Source organism: Protopterus annectens, chromosome 15.part0, assembly GCF_019279795.1.
Source record: "Protopterus annectens isolate FY-2018-M chromosome 15.part0, PAN1.0, whole genome shotgun sequence".
In the NCBI taxonomy this organism is placed as follows: Eukaryota; Metazoa; Chordata; order Ceratodontiformes; family Protopteridae; genus Protopterus; species Protopterus annectens.
This window is the reverse complement of record NC_056749.1, coordinates 365,165,492-365,189,298: the sequence shown is the minus strand read 5'-3', so window position 1 is coordinate 365,189,298 and position 23,807 is coordinate 365,165,492. Positions and strand designations below refer to the sequence as shown.

Here is a 23,807-nt window from a genome sequence, read left to right as displayed (position 1 = left end):
AGTAGGGTATTTTAAATTACCCTGCTGGGTATTAGGTAGCTTAATATTTTGATTTAGCTGCAGGACAGCAACAGATAAGAGATAAGACTGTTTTACTGGATCCCCATCATATGATCAAAGTTTCAAAACTTCGAAATTCATATGATCGAAGATCGTTGTACAGCATGGATTGGGAAATTTACCCTTTTCCTCTCTGTGGTGCAATCCCAGAGTTGGTATATTTAATTTGCACAGGGTGCCTGAGGTGCAGGGAAGGCTTGCCCCCTGCAAAAATGTAAAAAAAAAATGTTTTTTTTCATTTTATGTTAGATGTTTCAAAACTTTGATCATATGGTCTCAATCGCATGAATTTCAAATTTTGAAACTTTGATCATATGACAGAGATCTGTTTTACATTGCAACTTGTGCACACAACAGAAAGATGATGAGATGAATAAGCAAGCTTGAAGGCACAGAGGCAAGGCATCTTCTGAGATTTCAGTTACACAAGTTCAGGAATGGACTCACCACTTGTAGGACCAAATACCCAAGCTGGGAAAGCCTCTGATGGAAATGACGACTATGAAAAGACATCCAATGAAGAAGGGGCAGTGATTATGACTTGACTACACTGCACTAGATGCTACCATTGTTAGGGACTGTGATCATCCGGCAAATTCATAAATTATCCTAGGGGATGGCTTGCTTCCATGGTCTAAAATATGTACTGTAAGTTACGCTTCCCAAGAAAAAGAGGGGGCCCTTAGTGTAAAAGTTTACTTCAGGGTACCCTGGTATGGAGTAAATGGGAAATCTGAGGTCGGGTAGGAGTTGAAGCATGGGTATAAGCCAAAGGCTTGCAGGGTTGAGTGGAAAGAGGAAAAAAAACACTGACTGAAGAAAGGCAGCAGGAATGTTTTGGAATCATTTCACATGCATATTATTGTATTTTTTCTACTAATTTTTGGAAGCAGATTTTAAGAGCAACTTTGTGTTTTATGAATCAGCAGTCTTAAATTAGATGCTTACATCACAAAACACAACTTGTTTATGCTGTTTTCCTCAAAATATTTTATCACCTGGAACAGGTAGGTTTTGATTTTTTAACTTCCCAGAGTATTATTTTGATAGGCATTTTTTTCATACGTGTAACTATCAGGGTTCCTGTACTTCTTGGCCACTTGTAGCATGATGACATGACACAGCAGACAGCTCAGTCAGGGCTAGATTCAGCACTAGGTGGCCTAGGCAACTGCCTAGGGCTACATATTGGCTGGGATCATGCTTGGCTGTAATACATGAAAGTTCCCAGTAGTGCTTGCCCAAGCAATTTTCTCTGCAGATGACTTCCTGCTTTACGTGCACGGTCCAGTCTCGTTACTTGAGCATCCACACCAGAGCTGACAGCAAATAAACGCCCAAGAACTGCTGTTAGATTTAACTAACACTGTGTATTTTAAGTAGAGAGTGAACTGGATTTAAAAGTTGCAGACTTGGGAAAGCATCACTTTTCTTTTTCTTCTCAGCTTATGGACTGGGAAAGCAATGCTCCTTGCAGAGAAACAGCAGGCAGCATAATTTGCAGTGAGCAACCAGACCCACATTTTTTCAGGATGCAGATACTGTGACACAGCAATAGAGAAAGAAAGAGTGAGTGCGTGTGTGTGTAAAAATTTCCAGAGTCGAGAGGCTGGCTAGTTAAGGGATTTTCCCAGAATCTAATGCTGCATCTTAAGTGCAACAAGCAAAATCCCTATCCTTCACATCAACTGGACCAACCTCTATTTTGGTAAATCACTCAGGATTACAGATAGTCAATTTCAATCAGTAGACTTTCACAGATTTTGCAGATCACAAAATGCATGTTGACGCAATACCTTTTCTGTTGACTAACTGATTTAGAAGAGTCTGCTCTTATCTTTCTTCAATTTTGCAGAACATCTCTTGATTTTTTCCTGGTCCTTGAACAAATCACTAAACCAGATACTGCTTTAAGGCATCCGCAAATTTGGGTTAGGCTCCTCGGTGATCCTCTGCACTGCAAGCCTATTAACTACCTATAAACTGGAGTAGTTATGCTTTACAGGAAGAAAACTGATTGTGGTGAACAGCAGCATCATTATATGAGCCTTGTTCTTTGGATGTTATCCTTGGTTTCCTTAATTTTGACAGCTGTTTCATTATTTGTCTATTAATAAAGTGGACAGCATGAAGTCTTTTAACCTTAACTACAAATGCATTTTTAATTGAGCCTTTTTTTGGGAGGCAGACAGGTGTAAAATGCACTGTCTAACACTTAGAGATGAGGAATAATATGAGCTGTTAGAGATGCTTCCTGTAGAATATGGTTCGATTTCCACAGCCTTAATTTTCTTCTGTGCAACTCTGTCAAGTTACTTCACCAGATAGTATTCCTGGGGTGCTGCTCCCAAAAAGGGACATGTATGTCAACTGGGCTGTCCCATGCTGTTAGCAAATGCTTCATACACTTGTCTTTTTAATTCCTGCACCTTTCACACTGACACCTAGTACTTCATTTATGCTACTAAAGTATGAATTCCAGCAAATCTACTGTAGTTTAATGGGTTGCCAGATGCACTGTTTTAAAGGAAAAGTTTGTTTTTCATGCTAACGCTGTTTTTAGTACAAGAGTATTTTTGTTTGTTTTGAAACGGCTGCCAACTTTTTTTCTGAAAATATGAAATAAAGTTTTAAATGAAATCCAAATCTCTAATTGTTGAAGAAGAAAATAGTATGTACACTGACAGGTTTGAACAGTGTTTAACTGTGGGAGAGGCAGTCAAGTAATGGGTTATTAGTATGACTGGCAGGGGCTTAATTCATTACACTGCACAGTGTCCCATTTTCCCCACAATCTAGCTCTGTTGACTCTAGACATGTATGCTGCAAGAATACAACAGACAAAAAAGTAGGACAGACCTGTACTTAGTTTTGTTACAGGTGATAGTTATTCCTAATGACAGAGAACAGAGAGGGTGTGTTTGTTGGATATCTGTGAGTAAAACTGATCTCTGAGCTGATAGAGAAAAGGTTACAAGTCCATCTTTGCAAGACAAGTGTGCATTTGTATAAAGCATATTGGAAAATGTTACTGTGGGCATTTTTATTTCAATCAAACATGTTGCATACACAGTTGATAAAGTGGAGGTAATTAAGTATGGATATTGGTGGATTACAGTTGTAGTGCGAGTAGACTTTTACAGTTGAAATGTTCTGACATGGGTACTTTTGTCAATATTGGTTCATATTTTGTTTCACTGCTTACTGGATAAATGTTAAATTATAGATTTAAAACTCACTGTAACAAATGTTACTTTATTATACAAGAAGTATGACTTAAAACAATCAGGAAGCTGAATCAAACAATTGCATCTGGGCATGGTCCTTAAAATGTATGCAGTGGACCTACAGTTTGAAAACAGTCTGGGGCCCAAAGTACTTAACCCACCACTGGCCAGATGCTTTTTCAATGTTTGTGAGTTTTACTGCATTTTTACTTGGTGTGGGTTTGGCATGACAGTTAAGGTGTTAGGTTTGATTCTGAACTTGGGTTATTGGGCTAGGCTTGTAAAAGTATTCAGAATGATTGCCTACTATTTACCTAATGTGAGTTTCAGTGCATTTTTCAATGAATGTGTTTCAAGGGAAGGGAAGTTTACTGTTGTCCATGCTAAGTCTGTTTTCAATGTGAGAATGTTTTGTTTATCAAATGACCATCATTGTTTGTGCAATAAAATTTAAATAAGCTTTAAATTAAATCTAAATCTCTGTAAGAATTATAAAAGTAAAAAAAAAATAGTATGCATGCTGACAGGTTTTAACTGTGTTTATACTAACTGGGGAGGGGCAGCAAAGTAATGGGACACTGGAATGGCTGGAGGGTGGGGTGTTACATACAGGGGGCCCTGGGTCCATGATCTGGCTCTGACGGATGTTTTTGAGTACAATGTCAATGTCCTACAGAGATCATTAACCCACAAGCTGCTTGTGGTCAGCAACTTCCTTTTTAATTGTAAACCAAACCACTATACTGCAATACAGTTAACTGCAACGGGCAGTTTTGGCTAAGTAAACTGCTTTCTAAAATAATCACAACACTTGCTCATTCCACTTTCAACACAAGACAGAATTTGTAAGTTCAAAAACAGACTGCCTTTACAGTCCTTGCACAAGAATGTTACAACTCAGTCATTTTCAAGTCAGTATGCATGACTCCCCTAAAAGCAGGCAGCTATTCATACTTGTACCAAACCTGGCCAAGTTGTGTCATTTTATTAGAATATTATGTGGCAAATGTCAAGGTAAGAAAATTAACACCAGAACTTACCAAATTTGAGGCAGCTTCAGCTGCTGCATATACTGAAGGGCTCTGATAGCCAGCATCTGCAAAAAAATAAAAATATAAAACAGAACATACTAAATATATATATGTAATGAGTGTAACACTCAATTATGAAATTGAAAACCCCATTCCAACTTATCTAGGTCAGAAAACTTTAAAATAACTAAACCTAACAAACTAACATTTCATAACAGCATTACCCCAGGTGCCTGACAGTTCCATCTTAGTGGCTGCTACTACAATAATACAGTCTACCAAATGGTATTTTACTACAGTGTGCTCTCTTTTTAAATGGAAAAAATGTCATCTGAATAATGCTATACCAGGCTCCCTACTTGCCCTCTCCACAAGGTTCACTGTGCCATCAGTATAAGGGATCACCCAGGATATAGAAGAACAGATCTGAAGGGCTCAGTGAAAAACTCACTGGGGGGGCAATAAATTAAGCATCTGCCCCCAGATTGCATTAATTCTAAGATTTTACCAAATATACCATCTTCCAGAGGGAACTTGGGAGAGCCCTTTCCTTAATCAAGCACCCAAGGTGAGAGACTCTTGGGGGGGGGGGGTCTAAATGCCTCCTTTTACAAGTATGTTTTCAAAGGGGATCCAGACAGAACTTACCCTTAGTACCCCAAAGGCTCATGGTGACCATAAAGGGTAAGTTTTGAGGCCCTAAGAAATGCTCCCTCTCTGAGATGAAAGATGCGTGCTCAGGGCTACAAATTAAGTAGTGCTAAGAAATAAAGCCAAAGCCAACTGGGAGGTCTCTGTCTATGTCACTGGACAGGGAGAAGCTGGTGATAAAGAAGACGCTCACTAGTCACTTCTACAACAAATCCAGGCAGAGACGATCCCAACCATTGAGCCACTGACAGTGATGTTCCAGACAGCTTCAACATTGAGACTAGAGCTGATGCCTCAATTGCTGAAGCAACCCTGTCAGTGAAAAGTCCAGTGACAATCTCAACATTGAAGGATGCATGGACACCATTACTGGGGACAGCGCACATATACAATCAACAAAGATGAAATCAAAGTAAAGGGCATCAGATGCTGCTTATTTGGAACCAAAGGATCCAATTTCACCAGTGGTTCCAAGGCTTTCATATGGTCCCAATCAATGTCTAAAACAGAATTTTGTAAGTTAACTTACCATGACAGTAGATGTTCAAATGGAATTATATTCCAATAAAAATTGCTATTATGTGGCTTAAGAATCTTGCGGGAGAAATAATCACCTTTCAGTAGGGAATATTATTTAATGGTGAAGACTTGGACAATTTACAGTAGTATCAGTGGGATCTACAAGGGAAAAATAAAATGACAGGGTAAATTCCTGAAGAAATGTACGAAAATAATTTACATGGAATGCAGAATTACTTGGTAGTAGGAACTCTATTTACATATTCCCCAAAGTACAATAACTGTGCTACATTGGATAGAAATTCTACAACCAAGAATGTATATTTAATTGAAATTTATGACAAATCCAATAATTATTTCAGAACATACACCAATACAATATATATATATATATATATATATATATATGTGGTAATGAAGTAAAAATGACACACTGGCACTCTCCTAATTACCTGTTAAAAAGGGAGAGATTCAGGGAATGGGTAGAGAAAATGATTGGAGCGTTACTAGGAAAGATATACATTTATTCAAAAGGGACAGATCATAGGTTCATAGCAAGTAGTAGGCTAGTTACCCTTGTGGGCCATTTTATGCCTAATCAGTTTCCTTTTTTGAGCTCAAATTAACTTATCTGATTTGGTTAGAGACTGGCCTTATCCATCCCACTGTAAATAATAATATATTACCCCTAAACAGAACAGCTGGCTTGTACCATACATAATTTGAGGGGATCCACGCATGGGATAAAGCATTTAGGAGCTGCCTCTGCCTTTAGTAGTCCTGGGGTAAATTTTCCTGTTTCGCATCCATACATGCAGGTTGTGCCAGGGATGGAACTGTGTTTAATGTGGATGTGAAGTCTGTTCCAGAGCAGTGATATGCCATGCAAGATATAAATGTCCATCCAAACCATTCTGTCGAGGTTACAGAAAAAGTTTAGATCCCTTGAACAAGTATTTCTGATGCCACTAGACTTGCTTTTGTGCAGTAAATCCATCAATATTAGGTCAAAGGATACCTTCTATGCCAGATATAGATCACCTCTTAGCAGTTTGTAAGATTCCAAGTAATGTGACAGAGCACTGAGCCAATCCATGCAGGATATGTTGTTTATGCCTTGCATCCTTTTAGTAAGATTATCTCTTGTGGGTGTTCCAGTTGTTGCATGTGTCAGGACACACATGCCAAAGCGTTATAAGGCGAATGATGACTGAGCAAAGGGGGACAATGACATACTTTTCATTATAAGTTGGGCAGTATAGAAGGACTTTCTTAAAACTATGGACACATGTTAACTCATTACATCCAAGTGACACCTCAAGTGCATCTGCAGTTGACACCTACGGACACCTCTAGGCATCAAACATGAAGCTTGTTCATATTTGCATCAATAATTCTAAAACCATGCTAATTCTAAAACCATGCTATGTACAGGGTTTTAAAAGATTTCACCTTAAATCTTACACAGTGGCAAACTGCATTAATATTTGACCTTTGCCTAGTGCAAGTAAATAGATATTGTTGTTTTTAGGATAATTTAAATAAATATAATTTTCACAGGTTTCTAAATATCTCAAAACCAAGTAACACAAACAGAACTCCTCAGCCAGGTGAAAAATTTTGCTGGATTTGTTAATGGAACATACTTTAGGGAGGAAGGATGAATTGGTTCGAAGAGAAACTCTGTCAGAGTGAAAGATCAAATAAGGGTGCTTGATGGAGAGAGCCTGAAGTTCAGACACTCGTCTAGCAGAAGTAATGGCTACCAGAAAGAGAGTTTTCCAGGACAAAATTTTAATGGGCAAGAAGAGGCAGGTTCAAAGGGGCAACATTAATTTAGATAGCAACAAGTTTAGACTCCAAGGTGACGTGGGAGATCTGACCGGTGGTCTAATATGAAAACTCCTTTTAAAAGGCTTTACAAAGTCTGTGAGCCATAACAGGAGCTCCACATTCTTCCACATGGAAATTGAAATGGCAGCCAATTGAACTTTTAGAGTAGCAGGAGAAGCACCCTGATGAAATAAGTCTGTTAAGAACTCTAATATCTTATTCAAAGGAGCTATAAAGGGATCCACATGGTGTGCCTTTGCCCAAAATACAAACCGTTTCCATTTACTAGTATATGTTTTCGTAGTGGAAGCTTTATCTTGAAGCCACTAATATATCCTGGACTGCTGGTGACAAAGATCAGACCTGGCTAAGTTGAATTGGAGCAGCCAAGCTGCTAGATGGAGTGACAGGAGCGGGGTGGGGAACCCCTGACGAGTGAGTCAATAGATCTGGCTCTGGGTCCAGAATCCAGGGTCCCCGAATGCAGTGTATTTTCAGGAAGGGAAACCAAATTTGACGAGGCCAGAATGGAGCAATGAGGATTATCGTCCTGTGTAGGTTCCTGGCTTTCTGGAGAAACTTCGATATCAGAGGAAATGGGGGAAATGCGTATAGGAGTCCCGGGGCCAATCGTAAACCAGTGCGTCCTGGGGACTTCCCTGGAGGGTAATAGGGCAAAGTAGCTCCTGCATTTGGCATTCATTGGAGACGCAAACAGATCGCAGGAAGGCTGGCCCCACGTGTGAAAAATCCTTTCCGCCACTGACTGTTTTAGAGACCACTCGTGCGGTAACAGAATTGCTCTGCTCAGCCTGTCGGCTATGACGTTGGATGACCCCGGGATGTGCGTTGCTATTAGAAAGCGACCCGTGGACTCCGCCCACTGCCAAATTCTCATGGCCTCTGCATAGTTGATAGGACTTGGTTCCCCTTGTTTGTTTATGTACCAGACTACCGACATGTTGTCCGTCTGAACTGCAATAGTCCCTAGAGGAAGAAGGGAGCAAAGTGTTGCAACGCTAGAAACACTGCCCTCAACTCTAGAACATTGATGTGCAGATTGTACTCCAAATTGGTCCATTCGCCTTGGACTGTCTGTCCCTGAAAGATGCCCCCACCCTATCAGGGAAGCGTCCGTGGTCACCGTAACTGTGGCGTGGTAGCACAAACGGCCTCCCTGGAAAGGTTGCACGTTTGAAGCCACCAGTTTAGATCTGTTTTGCAAGTCTTTGTTATAAGAATCTCGTGTGTTAGAGGTAGTTGTTGAAATGACCATTGTGCAAACAGTAGCCACTGTAGGACTCTCATGTGCAGCCTTCCCAGGGGAATTGCAATAAGGGAGGCTGACATGAGGCCCAACACCTTCAGTACTAGTTTTGCAGGAGATTTCCTTGACAAGAGTAGAAGACGATGTGAGTCTGCAGTGATAATATCCTTTCTGGGGGGAGCTTCAGAATTAATTGACGTGTGTTTAACTCTGCTCCTATGAACAAGATATTTTGTGATGGCTGAAGTAAGGATTTTCCAAAATTTACGGAGATCCCTAGGTGAACACATAGTTGAAGAACATAGTCTCTGGCCTGCAGTAGTTGACGCTGGTGGTGGCGAAAGGAGCCAGTCGTCCAGATCGGAAACACCTGGAATCCCTGACGTCTCAAGTGAGACGCTACCACTGCCATACATTTGGTGAAGACCCTGGGGGCTGAGGTCAGACCAAAGGGCAGGGCTCGAATTGAAAGTGACTGGCTCCCAGCCGAAGCGCAATGATCTCTGGATGCCCTGGCCATTTTGATGTGGTAGTATGCATCCTCTAGATCTATTGAGCACATCCACTCGTCCTTCTGTAAGAATGGAAGGATCGATTGAAGCGTGACCATTCGGAACTTTTCTTTCTTGACGAAAGTATTGAGGTAGCTTAGGTCTAGAATGGGCCTCCAGTCCCTGGTTTGCTTTGGAACTAAAAGAACCTTGAGTAAGTCCCGAATCCTTGCTGGTCCGCTGGGACTGGCTGGATGACTCTTTTTTTCTAGCAGCTTTGAAATTTCTAAAGCTGCTGGCTCTCGCAGATGGGGCGGTACATCTGGGAGTCTTTTCTTTGGAATGGGATAGGATAGGAAGGGTATGGAATAACCTCTGGTAACTACGCTTTTTACCCACTTGTCTGTAGTTATACCTTGCCAGGCCTGAGGGTATAAAGCTAAGCGACCCCCGACTGCCTCCAGAGCAGGACAGTCGGGCCTCCTCTCAGGAGTGCTGGAAAGGTTTACCAGGGAGTGTATCCCTGTCACCTTGATGTTGCGGACCCCCTCTGCCACCAGGGCGGCGTCTTCCACCTCTGCCCCCTCCTCTGCCTCTAGAGGGGGCATCACCCTGTGTGCCTGAGAAAGACCCTTGGGGTTTTGAAACCACATTTTCCCACCGCGTTGCCCTTTGGGCACGGTCTAGTTGGGGTGGAAAACGGACTCCGACAGCAGACAGAGTCTTTCCCTCATGTACACTCCGGCTCAGGGACTCCTTTACTTTGGGGCCAAAAGAGTGGCACCGTCAAATGGGGCGTTGTAAAGGAAGACTTGAAGGCTTCCGCAAAGGAGCATAGGCGCATCCAGGATTGTCTACGAAGAGCAATCGCTGAAGCTGCTGCCCTACTCGAACCTTCGGCTGCGTAAGAAATCAGCCTCATGGACGAGTTAACAATCGATGTTAGGGTATTAAGTTGCGCTGTCACTTTCTCTGAGACAGCTGCATCTGTAGTACCCTGGAGGGTATCTCCCAACTCTTTGACTAGATCCCTCTGCAGACGTGTAAAATGGGTCAAATAGTTCAGGGACCGCATGGAAAATGCCGCTGAACTAAAAATGCGCTTCCATATCTATCCATCGTCCTAGAATCTTTATTAGGCGGATGGACAGACGAAGAAGACTCCGACATCTCCTTTTTCGTGGCTGCAGCCACCACCATAGCTGCCTACTGGAACTCCTTTTGTAAGGTAGGACTTATCCTGAGGTGCTGTGATGTACTTGTTCGGTTTCCTAGGAACAGGTTCCACTGTGTCAGGAGCCTCCCACGCCCTTCGAGCAATAAGTTCCATTAGTTCGTCAAGGGCGGAGTGACCCAGGAGGAGGAAGGCGAGCACCAAATGCCTTCAGCAGAACTGACTCATCCTCAGAAGGGGAAGGGACTGCCAGTCACCTCTCTGTTTCAGGATCTCCAAAATGTCTGAAAAGAGACATCTTCTGAAGGTGACTTAGGGGACCCTCTGACTCATCTAAGTCAGTATCAGATGTTATGGATTCCTGTGGAGAATCCAAGTGTCTCCTCTTACACAGTCTCTTCCTAGGGACTTCCTCGTGGGGAGCATCCGAAGAAGCCTCGAGGAAGAGGGGCACCCTCCAGGGTGGCTGAGACACTGGTGCCCGACGCTTGGATGTGGCCGTGGGTGCAGATGAAGACAAAGGCCCTTTATGGGGAGGAGAAACCGCTTCCACTGATGTGGTTGTCTGGGTAGACAACACCTTCCTCATCAGGTCGAACGCCCCGGTCCCGCATCGAAGAGTCCCCGGTTCAAGAAATGGGAAGAATCCCGACACGGGCACCGAAGGCATCGACCCCGAGGACGGAGCCGAATCGATCCGTGCCGAGGCCCCGAGGGGGAGAGTCGGAACCGACACGTCGGTTCGACTCTCGGCCCCGGAACCAAGAACAGACCGTCGGCCCCCGAGACTCCGGTACCGGGTCCGACGGAGTCGAGGTGAGGGGAACAGACCGAGAAAAGGACGGTTCTGGACCCGAGGGCTCCACAATCAGCAGATCAGCCTCTTCCGGCTCCAAAGACTGAATCGGTCTCGGAGGAGGAATGGATGGAGATACAGGAAGGCCTTCAAGTTTCGACACCAACTGGGTGGAAACCGAAATAAGTTTAGAGAGGGCCGAATGCTCCAACAACTTCTGCACCACGCGATCCACATCGACATCCGAAGTTTGGAGGAAGAACGGGTCGAAGGAACCGAAGCCGGATCCGACCACAATATGGCCGAATGAGGGAGCTCCATCACGGTTCCAAGACTCGAGGCTCAGGAACCGACACCAGTTGAACACTGCCCGAAGTCTGTGGAACCGGTGATCTAACCTTTGAAGAAGAGCTCGGAGCCGATGACTTAGGCTCCGGCGTCTTCGATTCCTTAGAGGACTTGATGCCTGGTCAGAAGCATCCAAAGCCTCTTGGAAAGCTGGTTTCAGTAGACCTCTGTCCATCAGTTTCCTGCGCCTATCTGTCATGACCCTCCCACTAAAAGAGTGACAGATGGAGCAATCCTCTTGTAAGTGAAGAGGGCCAAGGCAGTAGACGAGGAACTGTGGTTGTCAGTGACCGACATTTTTTGGCCACACTGACAACGTTTGAAACCAGACTTTGCTTTCTCCGACATAGTATAAAAATATATAACTACAGAAAAACACAGTCAATCCGAGTAAAAAGTCACAATCAGGTTAATGTCAAATCCGGTTAAATTGTCTCAATATGGTAGATGTGAAGGGAGTAGGCCCTGATACAAAAATACCGAAAATAAGGTTAACGGTACCAAGGAATTACGGAACCACAACACAATCACACTTGTTAATACAGCTAATATCAACTAGAATATATTTCTTAATAAAATACAACAAAAAAGTTATATCTTAGCTTAGAAACTCTCGAGCTAGCTCCCAACGATGCGTATGCAGCAGCGGCAAACTAGATCTGAGGTAAAGGCAGAGGGGGATTGTGGGTATTAGATTGTCTCGAGCTTCTTCTCGATGCAGAGCTTGCAAGAGGCCGGCACGGAGCCGAGGATCGGCTCCGAACCCATGTGTAAGAACAAACGGCGAGATTGAACACTATCACATTGATATATTACCCCTAAACAGAACAGCTGGCTTGTACCATACATAATTTGAGGGGATCCACGCATGGGATAAAGCATTTAGGAGCTGCCTCTGCCTTTAGTAGTCCTGGGGTAAATTTTCCTGTTTCGCATCCATACATCCAGGTTGTGCCAGGGATGGAACTGTGTTTAATGTGGATGTGAAGTCTGTTCCAGAGCAGTGATATGCCATGCAAGATATAAATGTCCATCCAAACCATTCTGTCGAGGTTACAGAAAAAGTTTAGATCCCTTGAACAAGTATTTCTGATGCCACTAGACTTGCTTTTGTGCAGTAAATCCATCAATATTAGGTCAAAGGATACCTTCTATGCCAGATATAGATCACCTCTTAGCAGTTTGTAAGATTCCAAGTAATGTGACAGAGCACTGAGCCAATCCATGCAGGATATGTTGTTTATGCCTTGCATCCTTTTAGTAAGATTATCTCTTGTGGGTGTTCCAGTTGTTGCATGTGTCAGGACACACATGCCAAAGGGGGCGTTATAAGGCCGAATGATGACTGAGCAAAGGGGGACAATGACATACTTTTCATTATAAGTTGGGCAGTATAGAAGGACTTTCTTAAAACTATGGACACATGTTAACTCATTACATCCAAGTGACACCTCCAAGTGCATCTGCAGTTGACACCTACGGACACCTCTAGGCATCAAACATGGCTTGTTCATATTTGCATCAATAATTCTAAAACCATGCTAATTCTAAAACCATGCTATGTACAGGGTTTTAAAAGATTTCACCTTAAATCTTACACAGTGGCAAACTGCATTAATATTTGACCTTTGCCTAGTGCAAGTAAATAGATATTGTTGTTTTTAGGATAATTTAAATAAATATAATTTTCACAGGTTTCTAAATATCTCAAAAACCAAGTAACACAAACAGAACTCCTCAGCCAGGTGAAAAAATTTTGCTGGCAGTGTGTGTCTAACTTGAGTGATTTCAGAGCTATTTTAAGTTGTTTATAAAATATTACAAATGTACTAGTTACTAGGTTTACTGTGACTTATAAAATTTGGTTTAAAACCTAGAACCTAAAGAATACCACTGTAAAAGTAGTTTGTGTTGAAGGGTTTGCCATTGATACTTCTTTCATAACTGCTATGGTTCCAAAGATCATTTACTTGAAATGTGAGGACATAATTTGCTTCTGTCAAAAGGCTTAGGATCTACCCTTTGTAAATTACAGTACAAACTTCCTGAGCTCTGGTGGAGTGAGAGTTTAAAAAAAAAAAATGGACATACCTGACCACATGTTGGTCAAATGTTAGGTCACTGTTCACAGAAAGTCCCAAATTCTGAACTGGGTCAACTCTTAGGGGTGCACTGTAAACATGGAATTCCAAGGGGAAGATGACTTCACAAAGGGTATAATACATTTTATGGCATTTATGTTTCAGTCCATGAATTTGGCAGCAGTTATTTATCTGGGGCAAATCTTGCAGGATGGCCTAGTCATTTCTGGATTCAGTTTACCACAGTGCTTTGGAATTAGCTTTTACTTGAGAAAAGTAGATGCCAAACATGAGGGGTCCCAGAACAGAAGTGTGGGTGACTCCTCTGGTGACTGGTCTCTCTGTAGAGGTAACTTCCCCATTTTGATTTCCTGCACCCTGTGTTGGCAATACAGCAGGTGACATAGGGGGCTATTCCTAGTTTATTTAGTATTTCTACTATGACTGACACTGGAATTGTGTCAACACCTTTGGCTAAGTTGAGGTATGTGCTGTGTACCATTTTACTTCACCAGGTTGAGTAAGCATGACCTGCCTTTGACAACTCCAAACTAAGACAGATCCAGTGTTTGGAGGTTCCCATGTTCTGATTAATTAGTTCCATAAGACTTTCCATGGTTTTGCTTATTGAAAGGCTGGTCAGACTTAGGAGTTTGTAATTGCCTTAGTCAGCTGAAGGTCCTCCCTTCTGCAGGGAATAACTATAGCTATTTTACATTCACTTGATACAAAACCAGTATGGAGACAGAGACTGAAAGTGTTGTTGGGGTGTTGCTAAATCATGCTTCATGCTATTTAAGCTGCATCCAGGGATATTGTCAGGACCCATCAATGAAGTATTTTTAGCTTTTGATAGCAGTTTTAGTACTTGTTCTTGTGTTAGACAGCCAGAGCTGAGTCAGCTTCAAGTACATCTTGCGGGACAGACAGAGGAGAGAGGGCTAAAGTTAGAGCTAAATTTATTAGCCAGTAAGTTCACTACATCTTCAGCTTCAGTGTAGGTAACATTCACAATCAACTCAGTATATTGCTCGTTTGAGATTATGAACCTAACTAAAAAATGCCTTGTGACCGTCTTTGGTTTGGGTAGCTATTTTAGCCTCAAACTTAGCTTTGGTGGATTTTATTAAGCTCCTGAATTGTTTATTTCAGTGACAAGGGATCTTACATTCTAGGGATTAGTCTTAACTTTTGGTCAAACTTCTTTTCCTTTTATTAGAAATATTATTGATATAATGGTTGCATCATGTGGGTTTGTTTCTGGGGTTTACTCTGCACTTGTTTTTTATGGGGTACATGGTGATATAGTACGGTGGTGTACCTTTGTGCATATTCATTGGGTTTGGTTGGGATTTAAAGCTTGTCAGTTTATCATTTAGGAGTAGGTAGTTTGTCTTCAACAATTTCTAAAAGGTACCTTGGGTGGAAGGAATCTCTGGTCTCAATTTTATTTTGAAGGAGACTGCTTAATGCTCAGACCTCACGAGATGAAGATACATAAGGGATGGTGCAAGATGCTCCGATATTTTATACACACACACATATATATATATATATATATATATATATATATATATATATGGTTTACCTATAGTCTCACGATGCATGTCCGAACACTAATAACTACACACAAAAAAAGACGTACAACCCCACGAACACACACTATCTAACTTACCGGCATACCACATCCAGCACCTAAACGCACCGCAATTCCCTACTGCTCTGGACCCAGGAACAAGTGCTACCATGGGTCCCATGGCGGGGTGCAGGTCCGGTATTTGGTTGGGTGGCATCGGATTTCGACGTGTCAACTGCCGACAGTCAGAATAGCTGTTTCATCCCGCAACATCCAAGATAATATTCCCCCTAGTGGGTACTCTAATTGTTCCAGGTCATTTGCACTGTCAAAGTCCAGAAATCTCTGAGCTTATGCACTAATGGTGATGGAGGTTTCCCAGCTTACAGTTGGATAGTTTAGATTGTCTAGGAAAATTGTACTTGGTTTAACACCGAGTAATTCTAGTTCCTGTACCTAGTAGTTGTGGCTTTCTTGTATCATAGAGGGAGTTCTACAGCTAGCTAATAAATGGTATGGGACCTTTCTCATGGTTACTTGGGCATGGAAAAGCTCTAGTCCATCAAGCTGCTTACCAGCCTTGAGGAGAGTCTCTTCTGAATGAAGATAGAGACACCTCTGTCTTATTTCCCCTCTTGCACAGTAGCTGAATGTGTGGAAGGCATTATAGCCATGCACAACTGGAGTACTCTCCTCTATTTTAAACCATATCTCAGTCACTGCTCAGATGTGAAGGCTTTCTAGGGTGAGAAGGGCTTGTAGGGACTTGAGTTTCTTGTTTAGGCTCCTAGTATTGCTCAGGAATACCTTCGTATTTTCCTTTGCTTACTTCATTATGTTGGTAGGTTTATCAAGTTGCCATTGCCTAAAAAAGGCACTATGGGGGTGGATAACAACTTTGCATGTAAGCAGCTTGATGGAATAGAGGTTTGGACTACAAATCAGACTTCAGACCAGTGACAAGTGGAGTACCACAGGGTTCAGTCCTGGGTCCTCTCCTGTTTGGTATCTACTTCTCAGAAGTACAGGCTAACACAGAAGGTCTTTGACTAACGAAGTTCACTAATGACTGCAAACTAGGAGTCATAATCGAAACTCCTAACAATGTGGACATCCTATAAAAGGGCCTCACTGAGACAGATGCCTGACGTCAAAGCCATGGCCTCACACTCAATGCCAAAAAGTGCATTGTCATCCCTTTTGGTAAAAACTCTGTACCCATGAACTACCACATAGGCAGTAGTCTACTTAACACTGAATGCATGATAAGAGACCGTGGGACACAGGTGGACAGTAGTCTCTCCTTTAATAATCACATCACCACAGTAGTCAGGAAATCCTTCTATGTGGCACACCTCATCACAAAAGGTTTCTCATCTAGGAAAAAAAGAGGTAATTATTCCCCTCTACTCGTCACTCATTAGAGCCCATTATAGAGTACAACGGCCCTTTTAGTATGTACCGCAAGACATCTACAACTAGAAAGGCCACAGAAACACCTCACAGAGGATTACCGGCCTCAAACAGATGTCCTACGCAGATCGTCTCAAAAAACTCCAGCTTTACTCTGTTGCATATCGCCTACTCAGAGGCAATCTCTGCCTAACATACAAAGCTATGTCAAACCCAGATTTGTTGGACATGCTCCACTTAAAGAAATCCCAATCGCTCCAAGCTACAAGCTCTAGGGACCTAAACTTGTCACCACAATAAACAGAACATGCTGGAGGGATAGATTCTTGTCCCAGAGACTTCCCATACTCTGAAACAAACTATATCAAACAAAGCTCCTTATTAACACTCAAGAAAATTTTTGATGATTGGAAATTCACCCCAAGGATCACTTCTGTGGCTCTGCTCGACAGCGGCACAGGAAAATAATTTTCTTGGGTGGCAAAATCCAGGGTACCTTTTTGGCCAGCCTTATATAGGCCCTAGGGCCAATAGTCTAGTACCTACCTATGAAAACCAGAGAGGACACAGATGCAGGCCAACCCCAGCAAAGCAGCATGGTCTGTCTATCGCATCTTCCCAGGCTGACAAATATTGGACCCCCTTTGAATGACACCAAAAACAGATAATTATTGAAATCTATTATTTTTTGCTCCTATCACTGCATCATTTTGGAGATGGCAGAATGCTGCTCAATGCTAGACTCATACCTACCTTGGACACAGTCTGAGATCTCCATCATCTCTCTCTAATATATTACAGTGAAATACACCAAGTCATTGAAACCAACATGAACAACTAGTTATACCGGTACGTGTTTCAAGGACTCGAGTCCACATGTGATCTGATGTATCCTGGCACCAGACAAGTAGCTAACAGTCCCTCTTTTCTTGCTCAGGCTAGTAAGAGGCACATCTGTATGTCTTACAACCGAGTCATCTATAACGATGTGTGTTTAGTTGGGTTGATACCTGCCTTGTAGGCACAGCATCAGTGGCTTTGGGACACCTTGTGCTATATAAGGAGGTAAGCTCAACTTGCTGAGCGTGCTTTGTCTCAGTGTTGTATTTTGGAGGACTTTGAACTTTAAACAAATTAATCTTTAGAACCTCAGCACATGATGGATTATGTGAATTGCGATAGCCTTGAAGATGTATGGTGTACTGTTGACAATTTTTTCTGAGTTTGTGTGAGATTTATGCCTCCAAAGATTCTGTAGTACAAGTACATCCCATCACACACTGTGTTATGCTGTTTGAGTAATAGATAATCATCAGACAGCATGGGAGAGCTCTTATACTGGGATAAAACAACTATCACAATCAAGGTGACTAGAGAAGTTGTGGGAAGTGCCAGTCCATGACACAGGCAGAGATAACTAACTGCTTGGAGTTCGGTTTTAGGAAAATGCTTGGGTGGACTTGCTGAGGATTTAAACGTTCAATACAAAACTAGCATGGAAAGCTTATTCTGCCACCAGCAAGAACAAGTAACGTAAACATAGTACAAAACTCACTAATTTAATATTAAAATCATTGCAAGCAGCATCAGTACACTCCATTTTATCAAAGGTCTTTTTAACATGAGATAAAGTGAAAATGGAATTAAAAAAAAAAGGTTTGAACTAAGATAGGGATAGCAGTAATAGGAAATGTACATAAGTGCTGGCAAAGGTTGATGTATTGCAGAATTAGGGGAATCACAAAGAATAACAGGACGAACAACTGCAGAGTACTAAAGGGAATATTTGGATAATATGCATTAGTTCATAAAGGTTGCTAAGCAATTTTTTTTTTTTGGTAACTCCAGAGCACAAAAAAAATGTTATCACGGCTTAAGCAACATAAAATAGAAAGTGTCAACAAACTTAGGGAGCCTAGAACAAGAAAAATAATCCCATAAAGGTGGCAGACATGCTTCAGAAATGTTATAAAAATTGTGTGATGAGGAGAAATAAAGAAATCAAGAAAAGGCATAAATGGAAATATTTGAGGAAGACTTAAATATGCCAAGGTTAGAAGGGGCAGCTCAAGATTTAATAGCTATGGCTGGATAAGATGAAATAAAACAAGTGATGCACAATTAATCAACATGTACGTTTTCAGGAACAGACAAGTACACTTGTGGAAGTTAGGAGGAAGACTGAGAAGGGTCTGGAAGGCTTTAACAAAATTTTAAAAAGAGGGAAGAGGAGTACTTGCATCTTGGAAAAAAGCTGACATAGCTGTATTACACAAAGGGAAAGACTCTTCTGGCCCAGCTTCATTCAGTCCCATTTAAATTTTGAATTATGATGATAAAGTATTTATGTGTATACCAGCTAAGAGAATGACAAGGGTGTTGCCAAAACCTGTAGATATGGATCAAAGTGGTTTTGTGAAGGGGAGGCAATCATTCACAACATTAACAGAACAATGGTAATTTAGAGGGAAGGAGAATGCAAGAAGATACCACTATTAGTGGGTATTCATGAAGAGAAAGTATTTGGTACAGTCAGCTGGGACATTATGAGTAAGGCAATGACAGCATTTGCATTCACCGACTGAATTATTTTTGGGGTACCCTTTTGAATCTTTAGAATTACCCTGCATATCACTTGAAAGCATGTGAAAGCATATAGGTACATTTCCTTCCAAGAGAAAGAAAAATAATCCATCTTCCATGCTGGTTTGCAAGGAGATCTGGAGCAAAACTTTTGTTCACCTCCTTTCAAAACGGAAAACTACTCTATTCAAGATATCCCATACAAAAGAATCAATTCCTGGAAGACCTCCTCATTCAATTTACATTCACAAGAGGGTCTTGCCCTGGTTCTGCTCAGCTAATCTGCCACTACATTGTGTTCAGACAGAAAGCAAGATGCTTGGAGTATTAAGAAATACTCAACAGCCAACTCCCAAGCCATCACTGCCTGCCAGCGCAGGGGCTATTATCTTGTACCTACCTGCTTGTTGAAATACCATGACTGTGGTATTGTCTATAATCATTTGAAGAGGTCCCCTGTCAAAATCTGATGTCTGTGGTGACAGATTGGTTTGGGGTCTGAGGAGAGACTTGGATTCAGTTGGATTTTTCTTTTGTCTCCACCAATGCAGTTCCCTTTTTATAAAGCACAAAATTAGAATAGATGCTCCAGAGAATGCAAATGTTGGGTCCATGCATTCTTTTTAAATGACTGCATCCTCATGTGTAATCTGGCAAGAATTAGCATGAGAATGATATAAGCCATGAATGCTGGAATCCAGAGAAATTCCCTTGTAGAAGTCTTGGACTGGCTGGAGAAGTTTAAGGAAAACTTTATACAAAGATCTTCCCTGTATTATGTTAAAACAGACTTTTGAAGAAAGAAAGCTGAATGCAACCCAGAAATTTAATCCTGTGGATAGAGTCAAGGAGGATTATCTGGAAAACCAGAGAGAGCACGAGAGACAAAACTAAAGTCATTAACTTGCGACATCTGGGTAAAGACTCTGCAAAGATAATAAAGTTTTGTCTTTTGTTTTTTTATCTAAATGCCATTCAGTCTGCAATAAGCTAAGACTGGGGCTAGACATTGAGAATATCTTAGTACACAGGGCAGTTCCGTATTAAAATGTCAGCACTCAAAATGCTGAGTGCACACAAGCCAAAAAACAAATAACCAAAATCCAGAACAGCCAATAGCAAAGATTGCTCTTCTCCTTTAAACTTCTTTTGTGAAGGAGCAAGCACCACTGCACCACAAATGCATGTGTGTGTGTGTGTGGGGGGGTGGCAATCCCCCACAACCCCAAACTTGTATATACGAACTCAGATTGCTACCTCAGTGAAAAAGGAATATTCTGAGAAATGGCCATCTCGGACTTCAAATATCTACGTCTGTTCTTTTGGTCATTCAGTCTCTGTGTTCCAAGACTCGGTCTAACAGGTCCAGACATTTTAAATGGTTACCACAGAGAACTGATAATTGGACTCAAAAACAGAGAACCTTAAAAATTTATAGAAGCCCGTGGCTACATGAATATCCTAAGCAAAGATCTTTTAGGTCTAGAATTGCCAAGTAACTCACGGGGAATGACAGGTAGCATGTTCTGTAAGGTCAGTTTTTCGAACTTTGAAACTTGAACATTCAGATTTAGAAATGAACAATCTAGTACTGGTCACCAAAAGGCCTCCTTCTTTGGTACCAGTAACATTCTGGAATAAAAGCCTTTGCCCAATTGATTTACATAAACTGGTTTTATGACTCCCAGAGCACGTAAAGACTGAAGAACTTCAGGAAAACAAATCAGTTTGGTTTGGAAAGTAAGGAGGAATTCCACTGATATGACGTTTTTGCATCCAGTGCCATCTGTAATTTTGTTGCCACCACTTTAACAGCAAGGAGCCTGAAACAACCTTTTGCCAAAGGGGAAAGCGCACATGTGTAAGTAAATGTACCGTAACAGTACATGTCTGAATGATCACTGCTCAAGTAGTCTTAGCTATATAGGTCATTATCCTGGCCAACTATACAACAATTGGCCACCTACCAATATTTCAGGACACCTTCCACAAATCCAGCCATCAGTCATTATGAGCTGAGATGACAAAAAAAGAAAGGTTTGGGTGCCAAACACTTCACAGCTTTCATGCCAACAGACAAAGGAAGGCTAAGCTCTGAAATGAAAATGCTACAAACAAAAATAATAATATTTACACCCTGGCATATGAAACATACCAAAAAAAAAAAAAAAAAACAAGGAGAAAGATGGGGAGGAGCACTGATTATTCAAACATCTACTGTTATGGTATGTTTACTTACAGAACTGCTATGTTCATTATACTGATCACTGCTGCAGTAGCCTTGGCTATACAGACAGATTACCCTAGCTTACATTTGAGAAGTGGAAGGGGAATGATCCATGAACTCCCTGGGGTGGAATGCTTCTAGCAAAGCCTGATCTAGACCTAGAGAAGGAATCAAGCTTGTAATGCTCTGCTAATGTACAGTGGATATAAAAAGTGTACACACCCCTTGTTAACATGCCAGGTTTTTGTGAGATAAAAAAAAAAAGAGACCACAATAAATCATTTCAACACTTTTCCCACATTTAATGTGACCTATAACCTGTACAATTCAATTAAAAAATAAATAAATATGCTAGGGAAATAAATATAAAAAAACATGAAACGTACAATAAGCTGGTTGCATAAGTGTGCACACCCTTAAACTAATACTTTGTTAAAGCACCTTTTGATTTAATTACAGCATTCAGTCTTCTTGGGTAGGAGTCTATCAGCACGGCACACCTTGACTTGGCAATATTTGCCCACTCTTCCTTGCAAAAGAGCTCCAAATCTGTCAATGCGAGGGCATCTCTTGTGGACAGCCCTCTTCAGGTCACCCCACAGATTTTCTATTAGATTTAGGTCTGGGCTCTGGCTGGGCCATTCCAACACCTTTTCTTCTGCTGAAGCCATTACATTGTTGATTTGGATGTATGCTTGAGATCACTGTCATGTTGAAAGGTGAAATTCCTCCATCTTCAACTTTCTAGGAGATGCCTGAAGGTTTTAGGCCAAAAGTGACTGGTATCTGGAACTGTTCATAATTCCCTCCACCTTGACTAAAGCCCCAGTTCCAGCTGAAGAAAAGCAACCCCAAAGCATGTTACTGCCACCACCATGCTTCACCATGGGGATGGTGTTCTTTTGGTGATGCGAAGTGTTGTTTTTGCGCCAAATGTTACCTTTTCAAATTGTGGTCAGAAAGTTCAACCTTTGTCTCATCAGACCATAACACATTTTCCCACACACTTTTGGGAGACTATGCATTGTTTTGCAAATTTTAGCCGGGCCTGGATGTTTTTCTGTGCAAGAAATGGCTTCCTTCTTGCAACCCTACCTCATAGCCCAGACATATGGAAAATACAGGAGATTGTCACATGTAGTACACAATTAGTACTTGCAGAAATTCCTGAACCACCTTCAGTGTTACTGTAGGTCTCTTGGCAGCCTCCCTGGCCAGTTTTTGTCTTGTCTTTTCATAAGTTATGGCGGGACATCCAGTTCTTGGCAACGTCACTGTTGTCTCATATTTCCTCCACTTTTTTATGATGGTCTTCACTGTGTTCCACGGTATATACAATGCTGTGGAAATTTTTTTGTACCCTTCTCCTGACTGATACCTTCCAACAATTTGAGATCCCTATGATGCTTTGCAAGATCTCTGCGAACCATGGCTTTTGCTGCAGCAGGCAACTGAATAAATGTCAGGAAAATCCTATTAGGACAGCTGAACTTTATCTGGGGTTAATCAGTCTCTTTTTAATTGATGGCAAGTGTGTACACAAGACTGAATGCTGTAATTAAATCAAAAGGCGCTTCAACAAAGTATTAGTTTAAGGGTGTGCACACTTATGCAACCAGCTTATTGTACGTATTTTTTTTATTTTTTTATATTTATTCCCCTAACAGATGTGTGTTTTTCAATTGAACTGTACAGATTATAGGTCACATTAAAGGTGGGAAAAGTTTTGAAATGACTTATCGTGGTCTCATTTTTTTTATATCACAAAAACCTGGCATTTTAACAGGGGTGTGTACACTTTATATCCACTGTATGTATAGAGGAGAAAGTTGCTGTTTATAGAATACTTCGAGTCCAACCCTTTCTAAAAACCCATAGATGACGCCAAGGCCCTAGTGGATTGGGCCACGACCTTGCCAGGAATTGCTTTGTTGTGGTGAGTATAGCAAAAGGCAATAGCCTGAGACAACCATTTGGAAACAATCCTGTTCTACTGCAGGTTGTCCCCTTCTTACCTTCACAAGAAATAACTGCTGCAAAATCTGAAAGATTTAGTTCTGTCAAGATAGTATTAAGTTGTCTGTGGACATCCAAGGTATAGAGTATCCTCTCTCCCTCATTTTTAGGTTCAGGAAAGAAAAGTACAGTTGTGTACCTACCATACATGTAGATGTTGGGTATATTTACTGTTGCAGTCATTACAATTGGGTTATCCTGCTGGCAGGCTACCCGCAGGTCGGCCCGAGTTCCAAAGTCTAGGTCCGGCGTCAGTTGCTGTCACCTCCTCCCTCACTTCAGTGCGCCAAGGGTATAAAAGATGCAGCCGACGCCATTTTCTTCAGTTTTTCTTGCCCCAGATGTCAGGTGCCCCTAAAATGGTAGGCTCACTAATGCCAAAAGGCATGCATAACCAAAAAACAACTTTTCCTTCATCTATAAGCAAATACACCACATTGGTTGTATAGAATAGAGAAGTACAGATAAGTCCCAGCAAGGAAAAGGGGAATGGAGGGAGGGTAACCTGGAATGC

At 41.6% G+C, this 23,807-nt stretch overlaps 1 protein-coding gene across 1 annotated transcript in view; it reads right to left on the bottom strand.

Annotated features, from left to right (window-relative positions):
* The window catches only part of LOC122789830 (putative bifunctional UDP-N-acetylglucosamine transferase and deubiquitinase ALG13), a 2,262,889-nt gene that overhangs the window by 1,059,929 nt on the left and 1,179,153 nt on the right, over nt 1-23,807 (bottom strand). The window contains exon 8 of the mRNA XM_044057268.1: nt 4,328-4,383. Within this exon, the coding sequence (XP_043913203.1) occupies nt 4,328-4,383 (56 nt within the window). The remainder of the gene's footprint in view (nt 1-4,327; nt 4,384-23,807) is intronic.